Consider the following 20,705-nt stretch of genomic DNA (forward strand, 5'->3'; position numbering starts at 1 on the left):
GTGAACTGCAATGGAAAATATCATTGGTTCCAGTCTTATCTGTGTGACAGTTACTAACATGACGTTTGAGCTCCTGTTTCAGGCCTGGTTGCATGAGTAATCAGCAACTTTTCCAGTCAGTCTTCATTAACTCTGAACACCTTTCTTCTTACCCACACCCCACCGAGACACCGAACTACGTACAGTACCACACACAGAATGCTGGAGGAACTCAGCAGGCCAGGCAGCATCTACGGAAAAGAGTTTCCGTCCGAGACCCTTCAGCAGGATTGTACAGTAGATGCAGCACACACACACACATTCGTATTTTGACGTACTATGTCACGCACGATGCAGACTTACTCTATCGCCACACCGATTAACTTCACATTGAACGTCACACACACCCGTTATATACATGCCACCGACACAAATCGTGCTCTAAGGATTTACTTTCTGCGCACGTTATACACCTGCCATATCGTGATGCGCTCGTGAAGGATTGGACCCAGGGGCAGAGGAACGGTAGGCTCCCCGGAAAGAGGCGGAAACTAGAGGTTAAACATCGGAGGAGTGCCACCACGAGAATTTATCCTCTCCGACACAATGACCCCCATAAGGCACCAAATGAGAATCCTCCTTAAATAATTATGGACTGCGGGAAACAGGGGCCAGCCACAATTAACTTGACAAGGTTAAACCAAAAACGCAAGGGCTTAACAATTCTGGTTAAGATAATGATTAGTAAATACGGGGCCTAAAAACCCGAGAAGCCCAATGCTCTATGGAAAGCCACAGGGATCATGATATGCCATTTACTGCACCTGACTTCATCAGTGCATCACAAACATAACACAGTACACACACACACTCTCTTCATGTATGATATTCAGTGAACATATGCAAAACACATAAACACCTCCTCACACTCATGTGGCTATGCATATGGGATACACACGATGGACTTCAGGTCACTAATATAGATGTCCTTTTCTGTTGTATACACACATAGAAACACTCACATATCTAGAAATTTCACAGTTTCTTCTTTCTTATTTTTTCCCCCCTGCAGACATTATCCAGGTTAAGAAGCTACGAGCTTTGGACATCACAGCAACCAGCTTCCGCTTGTTGTGGCCCAGGCTGCTTAGTGACAGCGCAGACTATTATTTGATTGAATATGGTCCACTCGTGGATTCCCAGAAGTCATGGAAGACTGTCACTGGAGATGAAACAAGTGTTGTTTTGAGGCAGCTGCTCCCAAAGACCAGTTATGAAGTGAAACTTACTCCGATAAGTGACAACTATAATAAGTTCCTTGAGACAATTGTAACTACATTGGAAGGTGAGTTCTGACTGATGCTGGTAACGTGAATTATCTGAAGTTGATGAGACGGTTTACAGGAACGTGGCAGTGCTGTCACATAACGTAAACTCTAAGACAGAATGCCGCCAGTCTGTTAGCTGATTTCAGTAAAGAAGCAGGAAGGATATTACCTTAGTCCTGAGTTCTACATGGAAACCAAAACCATCCAAGCCATAATGTGGTTCCAACTCGTTATCTGTGCCCACTCTAGGTCTACCCAGCTCGCATTATATTGTGAGGGATGAGTGTGCTAAATGGGTGTATGGCCATAACACAGGTGGGAGACAAGCAGACCATGTCCAGGCAAGCCACCGGACTTCCTCTCTGGCCCAGATCCCTCCATTCGCCCCGAGAGCCATCATGGGAAAGGGCAGCTCAATTCACTTCATATCGGCCTGGAAAGAGGGAGAGTTTTCACAATCGATATCAAGTGCTGAGGTCCAGAGCACAGGAATGTCCAAGCAGATCTGTGTCCATATTTTGTGTTCTTCCCTTCTTCCCTACATCTGGCTCTGTCAGCGCCAAGTCCTTCCTGTGGTTCATTAGCTTCACGTTAGAAGTATTGTTAGTCTCCATTCTCCTTCTCTTTAAAATATGAATCAGGCTGCAGCTTCTTCACCTACGTTCTAATTGGCTGAGACTCATTGTGCTACTTATCGAAATCTCTTTAAATACGCAACCTCTTTATATTTGTCCACCAATACACTTCGTTATTTTAAAGATCTTCACTTGCCTTCTGTTTCCGGAGAAAGTGTTCAGCCCTGTTGCTGCCTTTTCACATACTTGGAACCTCACGATTCATCGTTGTGTAGCCCCCCGGTAAGCCTCAGGCTCACTCAACTCACTTTCGTCTGGGGGGAGCAGCCTTTGGCCCCGCCAAGCTGGGTAATCAAGTTTGTGTGGGTGCTGTGTGATGTACCCCACCCCACCAAATAACAGACAATACACCATATGCAATTAAATGATTACACTTTATAGAACTATGCTAGAACTATGTAATTAGTAGAGATAAAATATAAAAGGAAAATAAAAGGTGCCAAACTTATCAAAGTTCAACCACTTTGTGCACAGTTGGAACTCAATTAACGGAGTCTTCTTTCCACCATTCGATCCCCTCCGAGCCCCTCGACCCGCTGCCTGGGACCAACCACGGTAGTCGATCAGACGCTCCACACGAGTCTGTCTTCGTCTCCTCTCCTCGCCGAAGACCCTGGGCCCTCGGACTCCTGCTCAGGGTTGGTCCTGCCACCCAGGGCCACAGCATCGCATCTCCTCTCTCTGTCCCCATAGCACTTTCTACGTCAAAGCCTGCAAAACACAACAGCTTACAGACACACAAGAAAGAATAGCATCTATCTCAACTGATTCGTTCTCTCTCTTATCAATAATATAACCCAAACAAGCAGAGAGAGAGAGAACTCCTTACATCGCAGTTATTATTACAGAAAAGCCATTTTTTGTTCTAACATGACGAAGAAGCCATTTTCATTAGCCTTTGCAGTAACATAAAAGAAGAAACCCCTTACACCTGTAAATCCTCAGTGCCCTTTCTGTAATAGGGAGATATGTTATGCACCGTGCTCCCAAGGTTCCAGACATAAGACCATAAGACAAAGGAGCAGAATTAGGCCATTTGGCCCATCGAGTCTGCTCCTCCATTTCATCATGGCTGATCCTTTTTCCTCTCTGCCCCAATCTCCTACCTTCCCCCCGTATCCCTTCATACCCTGGCCAATCAAGAACCTATCAACCTCTGCCTTAAATATACATAAAGAATTAACCTCCACAGCTGCCTGTGGCAACAAATTGCACAGTCACCATTCTCTGGCTAAAGAAATCCCTCCTCATCTCTGTTCTAAAAGGACACCCCTCTATTCTGAGGCTGTGTCCGCAGATCCTAGACTCTCCCATCATAGGAAGCATCCTCCCCACATCCACTGTATCAAGGCCTTTCAACATTCGATTTCAGTTAGGTCACCCCCCATTTTTTCCGAATTCTAGTGAAAACAGGTTCAGAGCCATCAAACATTCTTCATATGACAATCTGTTCAATCCTGGAACCGTTATTGTGAACTTTCTTTGAACTCTCTCCAGTGTTCACAAGTCCCAACATGAGTCCCATCATCCTGGAAATAAAAGCAATCACTCTTGTTTCTTTGTTTGAGTGGTACAATTAGCTTGCATAAAGTCTAAGGTATTACTGACTGGAAATAATTTTGTATAGAAAATGTATAGGTTGGGTTGAGTTGTTCTCCAATCTTGCCAATTTACTTGCAAACGTTTCGTCACCATGCGAGGAGACATCATCAGTGCGCTGTTGATTGTGGTGTGTCCTCCGAATGCTTGGCCTTTATAACCATGTAACAATTACAGCACGGAAACAGGCCATCTCGGCCCTTCTAGTCCGTGCCGAACTCTTACTCTCACCTAGTCCCACCGACCTGCACTCAGCCCATAACCCTCCATTCCTTCCTTGTCCATATAGCTGTCCAATTTAACTTTAAACAACAACATTATGATACTTTTCAGTCAGCTGACTGGACGCCATTTCGGAAACTACTAGTGAGCCGATGCGGGCAAGATTCCAGACCACAGGGCACAAAGTTGGCCAGGCAGCCAATCAGCAACGAGATTTCCTCCCCCACATCACAGTTGGCTTTCTAACTCTAGTGATGAGTGTGTTTGTCCGTCAGGGCTTATGTAGTGACTCGCAGGTTGGAAATACTGTCAGGAGCCATATGCACCACATATGCTGTTTAAAATCATGGCTAGGTCCCTTTGCGGCGTGCTCAAGCATGCATTGCAGGTGGACAGTATATTTACACAAGTGCACGATCCAAAGTTTTGATGTGAATGACCAAGTTTCAGTCAAACTTAGCAACTGATTGTATCCCATAATTAAATTTTGTAGTGTTTAAAATGAATGGTGGGGTGGAAATATGTCTCTACCAAAGGAAGTGTAAGGTGCTCCTTCCCTCGACTAGCCTGCAGGTCACCCTTGGGCAAGGTGTAGCACCTGCATAGCCCCCCGATCCGGGTCCCGTGTCACCATGGAAGCAGGCGATGGATGGTCACATGAGCAGGTGGTGCATATCACCAGTCCTGGCTATCCGGCCACTAACACCAGGCAGACAAACCTCTGAGGAGCATGCAGTATTGATAATGGCGGGGTGGGAGGGGAAGGGGTCACCCATCTTGTAATGACACTGCCCAGAAGAAGGCAAAGACAAACCACTTTCTGTAGAAGAACTTGCCAAGAACAATCGTGCTCACGCTTGCCCACGTCACACGACACGGCACGTAATGGTGTCGATGAGTCTTTGAGATCCTGCACTATATGATTAGATTTCTAAGTTGCTCGTGTCTTGGATGAAACATTAAATCAGAGCTCTCTCTACTCTCAGGTCAACATAAAACAATCCTTAGCACTACTTTTGTGAATCTTGATATGCTGGCTAATATTTATCCCTCAATCAATGGCACAGAAGCCAATTACCTGCTTGTTATCATTTTGTTATGTAAGGGAGTTGCTTTGCCCAAATAGTCTGCAGTGTTTGACACATTAAAATATTAACTGTATTCAAAAGGACATCATTAGTTGCTAAGCAATTTAGGATACCCTGATGTTGCAGGAAGCATCATTCCTGTGGGTTTAAAGCACATTCCTAAACACTCTGGGCATACATTTGCGATGCAAGCTTGATATTGCCACGTACATTTGCAAAGTTTTCGTTTTCCATTGATACAAAGAGGTCGTGTGCTTATCACAAGACACTTCGGTAATCCAAAGAGCAACGGGTCAAATCGGGGTCTGTTTAGTTAATGACTTAACCCGGTGATCAGCTCAGCAGCAGCACACATCAGGGTGTGTCACCTTCAGAATGGAAGGTTATGGACCGAGTGCAGGTCAGTTACATGGTTATCTCTTGGGCAAGCTGCCAAGTTGATGGCTGGATTCAACTGACAGCAATCCAATTGATTAGGAAATATGTTTATCAGGAGCTTAAAACTGAGTCCAATGTTCGAGACAGAAAGAAGATCCACTATGGGAAAGATGTGATCAAGTTAGAGAGGAAGAATAAAAGATTTTATTTATTTATTGAGATACAGCGCAGAATAGGCCCTTCCAGCCTTCGAGCCGTGTTGCCCAGTGACCCTAGCCTAATCATGGGACAATTTACAATGACCATAGGCACACCTACGGACTGTGGGAGGAACCCTGAGCACCCGGAGGAAACCCATGCGGTCACAGGGAGAACGTACAAACTCCTAACAGGTGGCGGTGAGAATTACAAAGGGTTGGAGCTATAAGGAGATTGGATAGGGTGGACTGTTTTCCTTGGAGTGACGAGGTGAGAGAGATGACTTTACACAGTCTTTTTCCCAGCCTAAGGGAATCTAAAACCACAGGACAGTGGTTTAAGGTGAGAAAGGGGATCTGAGGGGCAAGTTTTGCACACAGAGAGTGTGGGTGTATGGAATGAACCATCCGAGGAAGCAGCAGAGGATGAGAATGGTACAATATTTGAAAGACATTTTGACAGATACATGGATAGATACATTTTAGAGGGATATGGGACTAGCTTAGATAGGTGTATTGGTCTGCATGGACAAGCTGAGTCAAAGGGCCTGTATTGAGGTATACAGTTTCTAAGGTCATACATTCTTTGAGACTGTGTTTCCATGGTGTATAACTCCAGGAATGGATGACTTATTTACTGCAGTGTGTCCTGATACATAGAGACACTAAAGTTATTTATAAAATAAATTTAGAAAATTAATGATATTGTTACATTATTAATGTGATATTCATATTATTCTAGAGCAACTTTATGAGAATGTTTGCAGCAATTGGATTGAACAATATTAACTCAAACTGTTTCGCTTTCAGAGACTCCAGAGGAGCTGAGTCCACAGGTCGTTGTAATTTCAGACTCACAGCCAAGAAGTTTTCAAGTCAGCTGGGCCCCAACTCCGCCCAGCGTTGCTTCGTACGAGGTTCTGTATGGGATCCTGCCAGGGGGCAAAACCAATTTACTCAGCGTCAGTGGCGACCAGAACGCCACCATTGTGAACAACTTGGAACCCAACACCACCTACTTGGTGACCGTGTCAGCGATGTACCAATCTGGCAGAACTGAAGCGTTATCAGTGAAAGCTTGCACTCAAGACGGTAATAAGCTCCAAAACAGCACTCACTAAACGTTTAATAAGCTTTTCACTTCATCCAATGGAAAATGGTCTGATACAATGCCACTGCAGCAAATACCAGCCAAGCACAAAGTTTCCCTTGTTGACATGCACTAACCACAAAATAATTAGAATCTTCATCCCACAACCCCAATGGAGTCACCTTCAAGGACTCTTCCTCTCATGTTCTCATTATTTATTGCTATCTATTTATATCTGCATTTGTGCAGTTTATTGTCTTTAGTTGGTTTGAACACCCTGGTTGGGTGCTCTTTCACTGATCCTGTTAAGGTTACTAATCTGTAGTTTTGCTGAGTATGCCTAAAAGAAAATAAATCTCAGGGTTGTATTTGGTGACATATAGTATATGTAAGTTGATAATAAAATTTACTTTGAACGTTGATCTTTAGACATTCAACATCACAAGCTCAAAAATCAGCATCAGACTGATTCTAACTGAAAATCTCTGCGTTAACTACTAACAACCTCCAAGAGGACCACAACCTTGTCATAGGGTTTGGAGGCTTGCGTGCCTCAATATGTTGGCTGGAGTCAGGGCTTTATGCTTTGGCTCTCGGTAGGGTCATCCGTCCCAAACAGGTCAAAGGGTAGACGCCAGACTAAGAGTGGTCCAACAGTCCCCTATGTTCGGGGGTTCAGCTCAGGGCTAACAACCCTGACTGCTCAAAAAACAATTGTTACAGAAACAGCAATGAAGAATCTTTCTAGACAGACAGAGATGGAGGACCTTCATTGCTGCCTTAAACGCCAGTGGCGTAACAGGCAGTAAATAAGTAAAACACTAACAAAGCATTAGTAACCCCACTGATCTAATAGTGATGAAATATTGCATGAAAAATGAGAATGTGATTGAGTGTCCAAATATAGATTCCACAACATGTAAAATTATGAAATTATATTGCATATTAGGCAACATGAAGCAACATCGAGAGATTCCAGAAATATTATTTCAATAGATGTATTGCAGTTTGATAAAAGACATTTAAAGGAAGATGATGTTCCTGGAAAAGAGTATAATAAGCATCCTGAACATAGTGAGTTCTGATGAAGGGTCTTGCCCCAAAACGTCAACTGTTTACTCTTTTCCATAGACGCCGCCTGGCCTGCTGAGTTCCTCCAGCATTTTGAGTGTGTTGTATAGTAAGCGTCTTGTCTTGGAGTCCGAAGGGCTGTGTGTCATTTGCCACACACAATTCATGCTTTGTGGTGTTTCATCTCCATCTGTTGTTGTTCTTTTGTGCGCCTTGAGCAGCATTTTTTGCCGTTCTCATAGCATTTGACAGTTTCATTACAAGGCCGAATTGCTAGCTCGACACTCAACCCAGCATGGTTGGAAAGCGTGCAAGGAGCCAGCCGGATTCGAACTCAACACCCCTCACCTCGTAGTCCAGTGCTGATGCCAGTACACCACCAGCCGGCTAACTCATCTCCGTTTAAGTTGTGTTACACATATAGAAAACTAGGTTATTTACAAACTAACAAGAAAAGGTGCTCTCCCATTTAAATTATTTCCTCCACACTTCCTTTCAGTCAATACCTTCCTGCTTCCATCTGAAAGCGGGGTGTTTCTCCATGTGACCAGTGGACTTGTCAGCAAGGACATAACTTTATATTTCCCCTGGCGCTGTTCGCGATTCCAGGCAACTTAGTGTGTTCCTTGTTGACCAGATCATGGCTGAGAGTAGCCGCTAAATGTGTGTCTAAGCCTAGAGAAGCTGATGGAAGTCAGATGGGAGGAATGCAATGCAGACAAGGGACATATTTTATGGTAGTCGGCAGAATAGAGTTGATGGTGGGGAAAAGCTGTTTTGAAATGAACCATTACTTCCTTAGTGAGATAAATAATATGGTGTTAGAAAGCCATCCATGTTGGAATCCAATAAAAACTCTAGAGAGAGGTATTGAATTTGTGCAATGAGATCCTGATGTTAGCCCCACAACGAAACAATCTATACTGCAAACATTGAGCAATTCTACAGACGCTGGAGATCCAAAGCAACACACGCAAAATGTTGAAGATGCTCGGTGGGCCAGGCAGCATCAATAGGAGTGAATGAACGGTCGACGTTTCGTGCCGAGACCCTTCTTCAGGACTGGGAAGGAAGGGGGAAAAGAATGGAATAATAAGTTGGGGGGAGGAGGGAAGGAGGATAGCTGGAAGGCGATAGGTGAAGCCAAGTGCTGGAGAGGAAGGAATCTGACGAAGAGGAGAGTGGACCACAGGAGAAGGGGAAGGAGGAGGGGATCCAGAGGAAGATGACCTCGATTGTAACCTAGTCACTCCCTTACCACTATCAACATCCAGTTAATTTAACATATAGGAGAACAGAGGACTGGAAGAAAAGCACCAGAATTACGTTATGCGTTACTAATCTTAAGTGTTATTCCCAATGCCAGATTACTTTTCATCTCAGGCAACACACAAAAGAAAAATGCTAGTACATGCAGCAGGCCAGGCAGCATCTCTGGGAAGAGGTACAGTCGACGTTTCAGGACAAGACCCTTCGTCAGGACTAACTGAAAGAAGAAGTACTAAGAGATTTGAAAGTGGGAGGGGGAGGGGGAGGGGGAGGGGGAGATCTGAAATGCTAGGAGAAGACGGTAGGAGGGGGGGGGCCCAGTGGATCCAAGAGCTGGAAAGTTGATTGGCAAAAGGGATATGAGGCTGGAGAAGGGAAAGGATCATGGGACGGGAGGCCTAGGGAGAAAGAAAGGATGGGGGGGAATCCAGAGGATGGGCAAGGAGTTACAGTGAGAGGGACAGAGGGAGAAAAAAGAGAGAAAAAAGGGGGAAAGAAAAATAAATAAATAAATAGATAAGGGATGGGGTACAAGGGGGAGGTGGGGCATTAATGGAAGTTAGAGAAATCAATGTTCATGCCATCAGGTTGGAGGCTACCCAGATGGAATATAAGGTGTTGTTCCTCCAACCTGAGTGTGGCTTCATCTTGACAGTAGAGGAGGCCGTGGATAGACATATCAGAATGGGAGTGGGATGTGGAATTAAATCTCTCTTTTTGCTCTGAACAGCGAGCTCTGAAGCCGGCAAACTGAAACTTATTAATATCAGTCCCACCGGTGTGGCTGCCCTGTGGGATCCTGCAATGGACAAGGTGCTGCACTACAAGGTACGGTGTACTCGTCGTCGAAGAAGCCCTTCCGTAAGGACTCTTCCACCACAAGCTCGGGGAGTGCTATTGACAGATCTCATTCCGGCGACAGAAAACCGGATTTGTGTGAAGGCAGTGTACAGAAATGGTGCGGGGAGACCCTTGTGCGGGACGATACGCACACCTCAGCCACAAGGTATGTAACTGAGGAAAGTAGGAGTTGCCAAGCCTGTCCTTTCAACCAGATGTGATATAATGGCTCTAGAGGCACAGGAAGGTCCTGCATGTAAACAGGCCCGTCGGCCCACTGTCTCCATGATAACCATTCAGCACCTACCTTTACACTAATCCAAACCTGACCCAGTTTATTCTCCTGATGTCTGCGTCACCACCCCATTCCCAGACACGAAAGACTCCACCACTTATTCACTCACTCGAGCCAACTTACAGTTCCCAACTCGAAAATTTTCAAGCTGTGGGAGGAAACAGGAGCACTTGGAAGAAACCTAGATCGTCACAGGAAGCGTGTTCAATCTCCTCATAGGTGACACTGGTAGTCAGGATTAGGCCTGGTTCACTGGAGCTAAGTGCCCTGCCACCTTTTTCATTGTGCAATTCGAAATGTGCTTCAGTAACTTCCAAGAGCGACTACTTTAATTGAGTAATTCTGCTTCACAATACTTTGAATTAATGGTAGACCTCATGCATCTACAGAATGAAGTGCAGCTTCTAACAGCAATGCTCAATCTTCTCCGTCAGATACTTGACCTCTGCCTTGAGGCCAACAGCAGTCCGACTGTAGAAATCCTGACTAGGGGAGTTTGTACTGGCATGTTACACTTAAAGTCTACTCCCAGCCACTCTGTCACCATCACAGTAGCATTCACAAATGAGCCTCAATGTGGAAGTGTCTGCTTCATTGCAGAAATTCCCGTCTGAACAGCTTTTGTTTGTTTTCTTACATTAAGTGCTAAAGTCCTAATACGTTCTCCTAACTCTTGACTCCTTTCCTTCCTCAGATATTTTATCGCCTGAGAAACAGTCTACCAAATCATTCTGTACCCAGAAGCACCAGTGCTGGCAAGAGAGATGAATGATTCCTAAGGATAATGGAAAGCTGTGAAACAACAGGAGGATTTACGACAAAAAAAAAGAATATCAACCACAAGCCAACATTTCTAAAAGATTTCAATGCAGTTTGCTTGTAGAGTTCATTGAGAAACAGTTGGTGTAAATTCCTGTTGTACTGTGATTGCAGGCTCCTGACAAAGCAGAATCTTCCTCATTAAGTGTGAAGAGTACTTAATGTACAGAGTTTGTGAGAATTCCTCTCCCGGAGATGCCTTGATAACACTCTGCTTTTTTTTCCACATTCCTTTTGAACAGAGCCAAGATCCATTCCGTTGAGATATTGCCAAGATGCTATGCCCTTCCTTCAAACTGACGGGCCAATATCTGGCTCAAAAGCAGCTTGTGTGTTTCACTTTTGGCAGCAGAGTTATAATGAGATTATTTTGAGTGCAAATGCTAGCATTGAAAAAATAGCTCTATCTTTGAAAGGCTGGGTTCTGAGAAGATACCCAAGAGGCATTTTATGCCCATAGAAATTCAATATACCTTCTCTTATAGCTTTCTTTATTTTAGAATTTTTAAAATGAAAAAAAAGACATCTCATGAAATACTAATGTGGTATTGAACAATGCACAGGTTTAATCCCCAGTTGGATGAGCGTGGGGAGCTGCAGGTAATCTCATGACCCTCAAGAAGATGAAATATCTATCTGGGTTCCTCTTGGTTGCTGTCCCAGTGACAGTCAATTAGTGCGGCTGTACATCTATCAAAGAGACGACAAAACCTTCTGAAACAGAGCAAAATAATTAGATCTTGTTGTCTATCAATATTAGATTATGAGGACACTCAGTCCTCGTTTATTGTCATTTAGAAATGCATGCATGCATTAAGAAATGATACAATGTTCCTCCAGAGCGATATCACAAAAAAAAAAGGACAAACCAAAGACTAACACTGACAAGACCATATAATTATAACATATAGTTACTGCAGTGCAAAGCAATACAATAATTTGATAAAGAACAGACCATGGGCACGGTAAAAAAAAGTCTCAAAGTTCCAATTGACTCCCGATAGTCCCGATAGCAGGCGGCAAAAGGGAGGAACTCTCTCTGCCATAAACCTCCAGGCACTGATGACTGTCGATGCATTGGAAGCACCCAACCCCAGCCGACTCTGAGTCCGTCCGAAAACTTCGAGCGTCCGACCAGCCCTCTGACACCGAGCACCGAGCACCAGCTCTGCTGAGCGCCTCGACCCTGTCCTGGCCGCCGAGCAACAAGCAAAGCCGAGGATTCTGGGCCTTCCACTCCGGAGATTCAGGATCACACAGTAACAGCGGCAGCAAAAAATGGCATCTCAGAAGTTTCTCCAGATGTTCCTCCATTCTCTCACATCTGTCTCCATCAAATCAGAATTGTGCACGGCACCCTACTTGACAGATTACAGATATCATTCACCGGAGTGGCCACGCAAGCTGTGTCGCGCCACCATCTTCACCTCCTCCTAGTAGAATATGAGTCTAAATACTCTGAAAGAAAAAGTTAATTTTGTTGGATTTGTCCATATTTTATGAGCTAGGAAATGCTAGCACGTGGTGCTTCTCTTCACTAGTTCATTTAACGATAGCACGGTTCTCATTGAATGCCATGTAAATGTAGCAGTTTAAATATTTGGCTTCTATGTACAAATAAATGCGAGTAGGTCACACATTAAATTAAATGTGAATGTAAATGCAACACAAAGGAATTGATTCCACGGTCAATTGGGCTGTGGTTAGTGTGTATTTTGAAAACTAAGTTTTCTTTTTTTAAATGACCATAAGTTTCTCAATAGTCTAGATGGAACAAGAACAATAATGAATGGGATGTTGATATGACTTAATAGTGCAGATGCTGTTGTTACGTCCCTGAACAGCATTGAGTATAGGGACAAGCAAGAAGAGTAAATCCCATGCATTGTGACCATAAGACATGGGAGCTGAATTAGGCCATCTGGCCCATTGAGTCTGCTTTGCCATTCAATCATGGCTGATCCTTCAACCATGGCTCCTCCTCAACCCCAGTTCCCGGCCTTCTCCCCGTAACCTTTGATGCCATGTCCAGTTAAGAACCTATCAATCTCTGCCTTAAATACACCCAGCAACTTGGCCTCCACAGCTGCATGTGGCAACAAATTCCACAAATTCACCACCCTTTAGCTAAAGAAATTTCTCCGCATCTCTGTTTTGAAAGGACGCCCCTCTATCCTGAGGCTGTGCTCTGTTGTGCTAGACTCTCCCACCATGGGAAACATCCTCTCCACATCTACTCTGTCTAGGCCTTTCAACATTCAAAAGGTTTCAATGAGATCCCCCTTCATCCTTTTGAATTCCAGTGAGTACAGACCCAGAGCCATCAAACGCTCCTTGTATGATAACCCTCTCACTCCTAGAATCATCCTTGTGAACCTCCTCTGGACCCTCTCCAATGACAGCACATCTTTTCTAAGATGAGGGGCCCAAGACTTTTCACAATACTCAAGGTGAGGCCTCGCCAGTGCCTTATAAAGCTTCAGCATCACATCCTTGCCCTTGTATTCTAGACCTCTTGAAATGAATGCTAACATGACATTTGCCTTCCTCACCAATGACTCAGCCTGCAAGTTAACCTTCAGGGTGTTCTGTACAAGGACTCCCAAGTCCCTCAGCATCTCAGATTTTTGGATTTTCTCAATATATTTGATCTTCAGAACACTTCACACAGGACATAACCATTTGGCTAAACTGTTTTAATATTCTATTTCTCTAAAGAATATCTTATCAGTACTTAACCATTTATATATATCCTTCCTCCCTATATAATCAGGAGTAATTTATAAACTAGAAGTTTACTCATTAAATAATATTGGTCTGTTATTTGCATAATACATTTTAACCAAATGGATCCCTTTCAAAATTGCTTTTTGTTATAGGTCTATAATAGGTTGTTATGGGGGGGGGGAGGGTGTAGTAATGGGGATAAGCTTCCACTACTTATCAAATGCTCCCAATGCCTATGCCTCAAATGCCTTCGGACAACCAAGTCCAGCTGCTGTCCTTCACATGTGGCTTGGGTACTAAGCCTGGCAGAATCATTTTTATTGACAGGAGAAGGGGCAAATGTGGGTTACTGGTGCCTTAACACTAGCCTATGATGAGGCTCGTCAGCCGTGATTGGCAACTCATCTAGGAGAATGGGAATTCTGATCTGAAACCTCCGCTGCCTTGCGGCTATACCCACTCACAGGGCTGGCTTTCAGAGTGAACCCCAAGGGAAAAATCTAGACCTGGAGTCCCTAAGGCAGTCTTACGTCGAGTTCAATGCTAACTGGCAATTCCTGTGACGCCGCTGGTGCCATACTGTATTGGTCTCTGCTGTTCCCTTGGATTCATCAGCTGCATGGAGAAGGACAGCCTGCTCTCCATATCGTACTGCCCTGGCTTGCTTATCACGTAGACAGCTGGGACATCACATCCATGGCTGACCACGACCAACGGAGGGACTCTCTTATACAATAGACCAATCAAAGCTAAGCCACAATCATTGGAAAACTGATACAAGCAAAATAAATATTCCTGTTAAATTACCCAGCAGTATGGTGTTTGCTGTGAAATGCTCATGGTGCTGATTTGATCGAAAGTTTTGTGCTTTTTGTTGTGGGTTACCGAACCATGCAGAAGGTTCCGTTCTGCATGTATGGTGGATTGCAATCAGCCATTGTGCATCACCTGCAGTACAGTTGTATTCTTTTAAACTCACCTTTAACGTGTTAGTACATGGTAGCCAAAATACCGATTATGCAAATCATTAAGAAAATTATTTCAGTAGAAAGAACAATACCTTCCATTTTAATGTACAAGAATGCTGAATATGTTGTATCATGAAGTGTGGTTAACTGCTTCCCTTTAATGCCTAAGTATGAATCTACTTTAAACCGCCTCGAAGGTTTCAGTGAATCGAATAGAATACTTCAGCTTGTTTTGAACTGAAATATTACTTGTGTGATATCGGCAGCCAATAATGGGATGTGTTGGGTTCTGAGTTGAATGGTTTCCTTTCATGATTCTACCTACAGAAAAACGTGGTTTTTAAGTTGCTGAGTTAAAGTTCGCCCTGCTCAGCAGCTAATGCCTCCAAGTTCATATCTACAAAACCCCATATTAAATATTCAGCAATTAATGATAAAGGTTTTGTCTATTAATTCAAGCTGCTATGTGTGTTGAAACATCATGCACAGCCATCCATCACTGGTCATTGTGAAGTTCGCTGCATGCAAAATTATTATCTAAATGCTGTACATAATATATTGACGGATGAAATGCTGGAGCAAAATTTTATCATACAGTTAATCTTGAATTAGTAATGCTGGCATGGCACCCATCCATAGAATCAATGGTTAATTCTGCCACAGTAATATCTACTTTAATTCCATCTAATAAACCGTTTTCTAACATTCAATATTGTTGCAATATTTGCCTGGGGTTTTCTCTTCGCACATCCTTAAGGTATTTTATTTCAAAATATAAATCTCAAAACAAACTCTGTTTGAAATGAATTAGCTGCTTCCTCAAACATCACTGTGCAAGTTGTTTCTTTTTCCCTGGCCACTCCTGCTGTTTATTATATCCCTGCCCTTTCATTCTGCTTCGCTACATCCTTTCCCTGGTCTTATTAGACAGTACTGCTTTGGTCATCCTTCCCCCCTTGCCTTATTAATTCTACCATCTCCCCTTCTTACTCTTTCTAATGGTTTCTTGCCTCTTTTTCCCTTCCCATAGACCAGCAGTCAGACACAGAAAACAAGCAGAATATATCCCACATACCGTACAGCTCTATTCGGTCTGAATGGATGACCCTGAATTGCCTATCACTTAAGTTCATTATATCTAACGCTGATATTGACTTTGACGTCCCATGCTATTCCAATCAATGAAAGCTCAAAGTTCAGCATCTTAACCTTTAACTTGATATGGCGGAACCTTCCAAACTTAATACTGAATTCAACTATTTCGACAGGGAAGAGTGATTATTTGCAAGTTCCTGGGTGTCAATATCTCTGAGGAACTATCCTGGACCCAACATACAGATGCAGCTTCAAAGAAGACAAGACAGTGTCTATATTTGACGAGGAGTTTTGAGGAGATTTGGTACATCACCTAAACTTCTACAGATGTACAGTGGAGAGCACTGTGGCTGGCTGCATCACCATCTGGTATGGGGGGAGTGGGCTACTGCACAGGATCGAAGTAAGGTGCAGAGGATTCTAAACTGAGTCATGGCACCTGCCTCTAGTATCCAGGGTATCTTCAAAAAGCAATGCCTCAGAAAGGCGGTGTCCATCGTTAAGGATCTTCACCACCCAGGACATACCCTCTTCACGCTGTTACCATCAGGAAGGAGGTACAAAAGCCTGAAGGCACACACTCAGTGACTCAGGAACAGCTTCTTCCCCTCTGCCATCCGATTCCTAAACGGACATTGAACCCATGAACACTTCCTCACTACTTTTTTTTTATTTCTAATTTTTTGCGCCACTTGCTTAATATCATATATAGTATATATATACTTAGTGTAATTCACAGTTTTTTTTCTATTATTATGTATTGCATTGTATACTTGCTGCAAAGTTAACACATTTCGTGACATATGCTGGTGATATTCAACCTGATTCTGATTCAAAAAGCCATCACTCATTCTTTCAATTGTCAACTTTTGTCATTCACCCTCTCAGACTCCACTCGAGTCACTCAATTTCTCTCTCTGTATTTCCTTTTGTTTTCTCCACTGGTCCTCCTTTTGTCTTACACCTTAAGTATTGTCCAACCAATGCCTTGTACAGCCATTACATCATGTCACATCTCTTATACTCAGTACCCTTCCCTATGAAGGCGAGCAAGCTATGTGCCTTCTGAAAATCAATGCTGTTGAGGCTGCCAGTCATGCTGACTATTTGTAGCATTTCCTATTTGTTTTACTGTTTCAGCTCCCCAGCACCTGCGGCATTTTGCTCTCAGAGAACATATGCTGGAATGAGCAACAGCACAGGAGGTTGTTAGTGCATAACAAAGCGCAGGCCTGGAATTTCCTTGAAGTTATTAATATAAGGCTGGATTTCCGATGAGCTTCCAGCAAGAGAGTCGAACTTCTGAGGAAAACATGGGAACCAGTGACACCGGCCCGGTCTAATACGCCAGCTCAGTCCTTTTAATAGAGGCAAAGCAGCCATTACTGTGAAAATAAAGCTGAAATCTTTCTGATCTCACCTAAAGCTCAGATAGCATGATAAGCCTACATTGGGAATGGGAAATAAAATGTGTTTTAGAATGGAAATTATGATTTTTTTTGTACTTCACTGTGATTTATACACTGTGAAGCTGCTTTATGTTCTTTTCTCGGGGGATTAAGAATGTGCTAATCAATATACTGTACATGAATACCTACACAATCCCGATTCTGTTATCTCAGTAAACACAGCATGGTTAAAAAAAAACAGGAAAGGAATGCTCTTGGTTACAGCCCTCCACTAATTACATGTCAGCTCATTTCTTCTCATCATCACATAAATGCTTATTGCAGCCCAACACAATTATTTGTTCATTGAACAACACTCGGCTCTCCACATATAACAGGACTGTCCATTTATCAGATTTATCAACCCCTATAACTTATATGGATGCAAACAACAGGAATTCTGCAGATGCTGGAAATTCAAGCAACACACATCAAAGTTGCTGGTGAATGCAGCAGGCCGGGCAGCATCTCTAGGAAGAGGTACAGTCGACGTTTCAGGCCGAGACCCTTCGTCAGGACTCTCTAGGAAGAGGTACAGTCGACGTTTCAGGCCGAGACCCTTCGTCAGGACTCTCTAGGAAGAGGTACAGTCGACGTTTCAGGCCGAGACCCTTCGTCAGGACTCTCTAGGAAGAGGTACAGTCGACGTTTCAGGCCAAGACCCTTCGTCAGGACGAAGGGTCTCGGCCTGAAACGTCGACTGTACCTCTTCCTAGAGATGCTGCCTGGCCTGCTGCGTTCACCAGCAACTTTGATGTGTGTAACTTATATGGATAACGACTTTCACCAATTATGTAAGCACCAGTGTCCTAGATTAACGATATAGACACAAAATTATGCTTAATGGTGTTGATAGAAGACCAAACCTAACAATATTATCAGTGCAGTGTCTCTATCCCTATTGTTTAACCCAGACAAGTGTGAGTAAATATTGGAGGGCATTTACAGCATATGGCAAGGACTTTAGAAGTGTTGCTGTACAGTGGGATCTCTAGGGTCCCTGAAAATGGTGACATAGGTGGATAGGATAGTGAAGAAGGCACTTAGCTTGCTCGCCTTCATAGGGAAGGGTACTGAGTACAAGAGATGTTACATGATGTCACAGCTGTACAAGGCCCATACTTGGAGTGGATGTGATAATGTTAGAAAGTGTGCAGAGGAAAGTCTTGATGCAATATCTCAGCCCGAAATGTCAACTGTGCCTCTGCCTTCACAAATGCTGTTTGACCTTTTGAGTTCCTCCACATTACAATTGCAGTCTCTTACATCACCAGGATGTTGCATGTAAAGGAGGGTTTCAGTGACAGAGAGAGACTGGACAGTCTGGGATTGTTTTCACTGGAGCGCAAGAGGGTGAGGGGCTTATGGAGGTCTATAACATTATGAGAAGCATACACAAGGTAGATAGTCACAGCCCTTTTGCAAGGATAGAGGAGTTTAAACTAGAGGACATGGGTTTAAGACAAGAGAGGATATATGCAAAGGAGATCTGAGACGCATGTTTTTGCAGACAGAGGGTGGTGGATATATGGAACGAGCTGCCAGGGAGGTTGTAGAAAATCACAAACATGAGAAAATCTGCAACACACACAAAATGCTGGAGGAGCTCAGCAGGTCAGGCAGCATCTATGGAAAACAGTAACTGTCGACGCTTCAGCCGAGACCCTTCATCAGAACTGGAGGTTGTAGAATCACTGCATTGAAAAACATTGAGACATGGTGCATGGATAAGAAAAAATAGAGGGATGTGGGTCAAATGCAGGGAAATGGGATTGGTGTAGGTGGGCATATCGGCCAGCATGGACATTGAGGACCTGCTTCAATAGTGAATGACTCTATTTATAAGCAAAATAATTGAGAAAGTGGTTCCAGTTATATCAAAAATGCTGCCCTATCAACAAGATGACATATTTTACCATTATACACCAGCAAAGTTCCAAGTACCCCACACCACCTACCACTCGCACAAAAAATAGTCATACCTATCTCATTAATAATACTCGCACAAACCTTTATGATAGGTTTAAATAAAGATGTAGAACAATCATTATATAAGCATTAATCAAACCAAGATTATTGAATTACACAAGCTGGAGGACGTTACACTTAAACAGTGAATTTGTCAAATCATATTTAATTAGCGACACACACAAATGCTGGAGGATCCCAGCAGGCCAGGCAGCATCTATGGAAAACAGTACAGTCGACATTTCAGGCTGAGACCCTTTGTCTTGTTTGTGATTGGACTCTTGCTTTAATTAGAGGCAACGGAAACATTGCATAGACCGCGAAAAACAGCTAACTTGTTAATAATGTGGGCACACTGACTCCAATTATATCAATAAACTGCCCATCAGTAATAATATATTGCCTTCCAAAAGATTTAATAAATAGTCCCATAAATGTGTTGGACAAGAGGGACTTCAATGATAATGGACACCCATCTTCCAACCAATGATAACCAACCCACTGTAACAAAGGTCTCCACTAAATCAAAAACCCTCTGAAAGGTAACATACAAAATTAATATTATTAATAGTTTATATGTTTAAAACCAGGAAGGATCTAGTTATCACACTTTGATCTGATTTTAAAAAACTTACTCCGATGAACAAGATAAATTAGGTCTAAACAGTGTAGCATGCGCTCCTCAAAATATCGATAATTCTACAGCTAGAATTTGTACCTATTTTACGCTAAGGGATTTCAGCATTTCACACCAAAGAATTTAAATATTCCACACTAAAGAAGTGAAAGCTATGATACCTGATTGAATTTCAGCCCTCGAGCACACATTTCACATAATTGATATAAACTAAGAGAGACAAATTGGGATATGTGGAGCAGCTTGTAAAATTGATAGAAATGATAAATTCTGGGGAGGTAACACTATACAGTATTGGAATTATGATACATGTGACCGTTTTCAAAACTATGACAAAATACACTCACTCAACACAAACAGACTGCATGACGTCAAAGCAGAATAAAATAAATACACTGATTGTCAGGAATGAAAAGCGGGGAAAAATTGTGTGTAAATAATCTGGCAAATTTCAGACAACAGGTAGGGAAGGGAGAAACAAACAACCAGCTGGAGAAACAGGCAAAGGAATTGTTCATGTTCAGGTCAAAATGCTGCATCAGGTAGTGAAGGGAATGATTTTACCTCGCCCATTTCATAGCAGAAGGGAAATGCCCTATGAGTAATATTGAAGTAGGAATGTGAAAATGGTTATGTAATAATATCTAATATGTGCAGTCAAAAGACTGCACTTAAGGACCAAAAGAATGGGTTGTCTCAAATCAGGTCATAATAAAAATAGAGCTCCAAGCAGATCGCTCTGACTACCAAAACAATACAGAGGGAAATTCAAACACTGTAGGTAGACCACTGCTGGTCAATAATGTAAGGTAGAAAATAAGAGACAGCAGATGCTGGAATCTGGGGCAACAAGCAAACTGCTGGAGGAATCCAATGTTAAGCAACATCTATGGAGACAAGAGGGGAGAGATGGAGGGGAAAGAGTTGCGGGGGGAGAGCTGGGGGAGGAAGAGCCCGGGGGGGGGAGAGCCGGGGGGGGGGGGGGGAGATCTGGGGGGAAGAGCTGGGAGCTGGGGGAGGAAGAGCCCGGGGGGGGGAGAGCCGGGGGGGGG

At 43.3% G+C, this 20,705-nt stretch overlaps 1 protein-coding gene across 1 annotated transcript in view; it reads left to right on the forward strand.

Moving 5' to 3' along the window:
• Window positions 1-15,215, forward strand: part of vwa1 (von Willebrand factor A domain containing 1) — a 59,299-nt gene extending 44,084 nt beyond the window's left edge. Inside the window, exons 3-6 of the mRNA XM_072244740.1 lie at window positions 1,052-1,324; window positions 6,237-6,518; window positions 9,587-9,862; window positions 10,686-15,215. Of these exons, the coding sequence (XP_072100841.1) occupies window positions 1,052-1,324; window positions 6,237-6,518; window positions 9,587-9,862; window positions 10,686-10,759 (905 nt within the window). The 3' untranslated portion in view covers window positions 10,760-15,215. The remainder of the gene's footprint in view (window positions 1-1,051; window positions 1,325-6,236; window positions 6,519-9,586; window positions 9,863-10,685) is intronic.
• The last annotated feature ends 5,490 nt before the right edge of the window (window positions 15,216-20,705 follow it).

This window comes from Mobula birostris, chromosome 27 (assembly GCF_030028105.1).
Source record: "Mobula birostris isolate sMobBir1 chromosome 27, sMobBir1.hap1, whole genome shotgun sequence".
NCBI classification, from domain to species: domain Eukaryota; kingdom Metazoa; phylum Chordata; class Chondrichthyes; order Myliobatiformes; family Myliobatidae; genus Mobula; species Mobula birostris.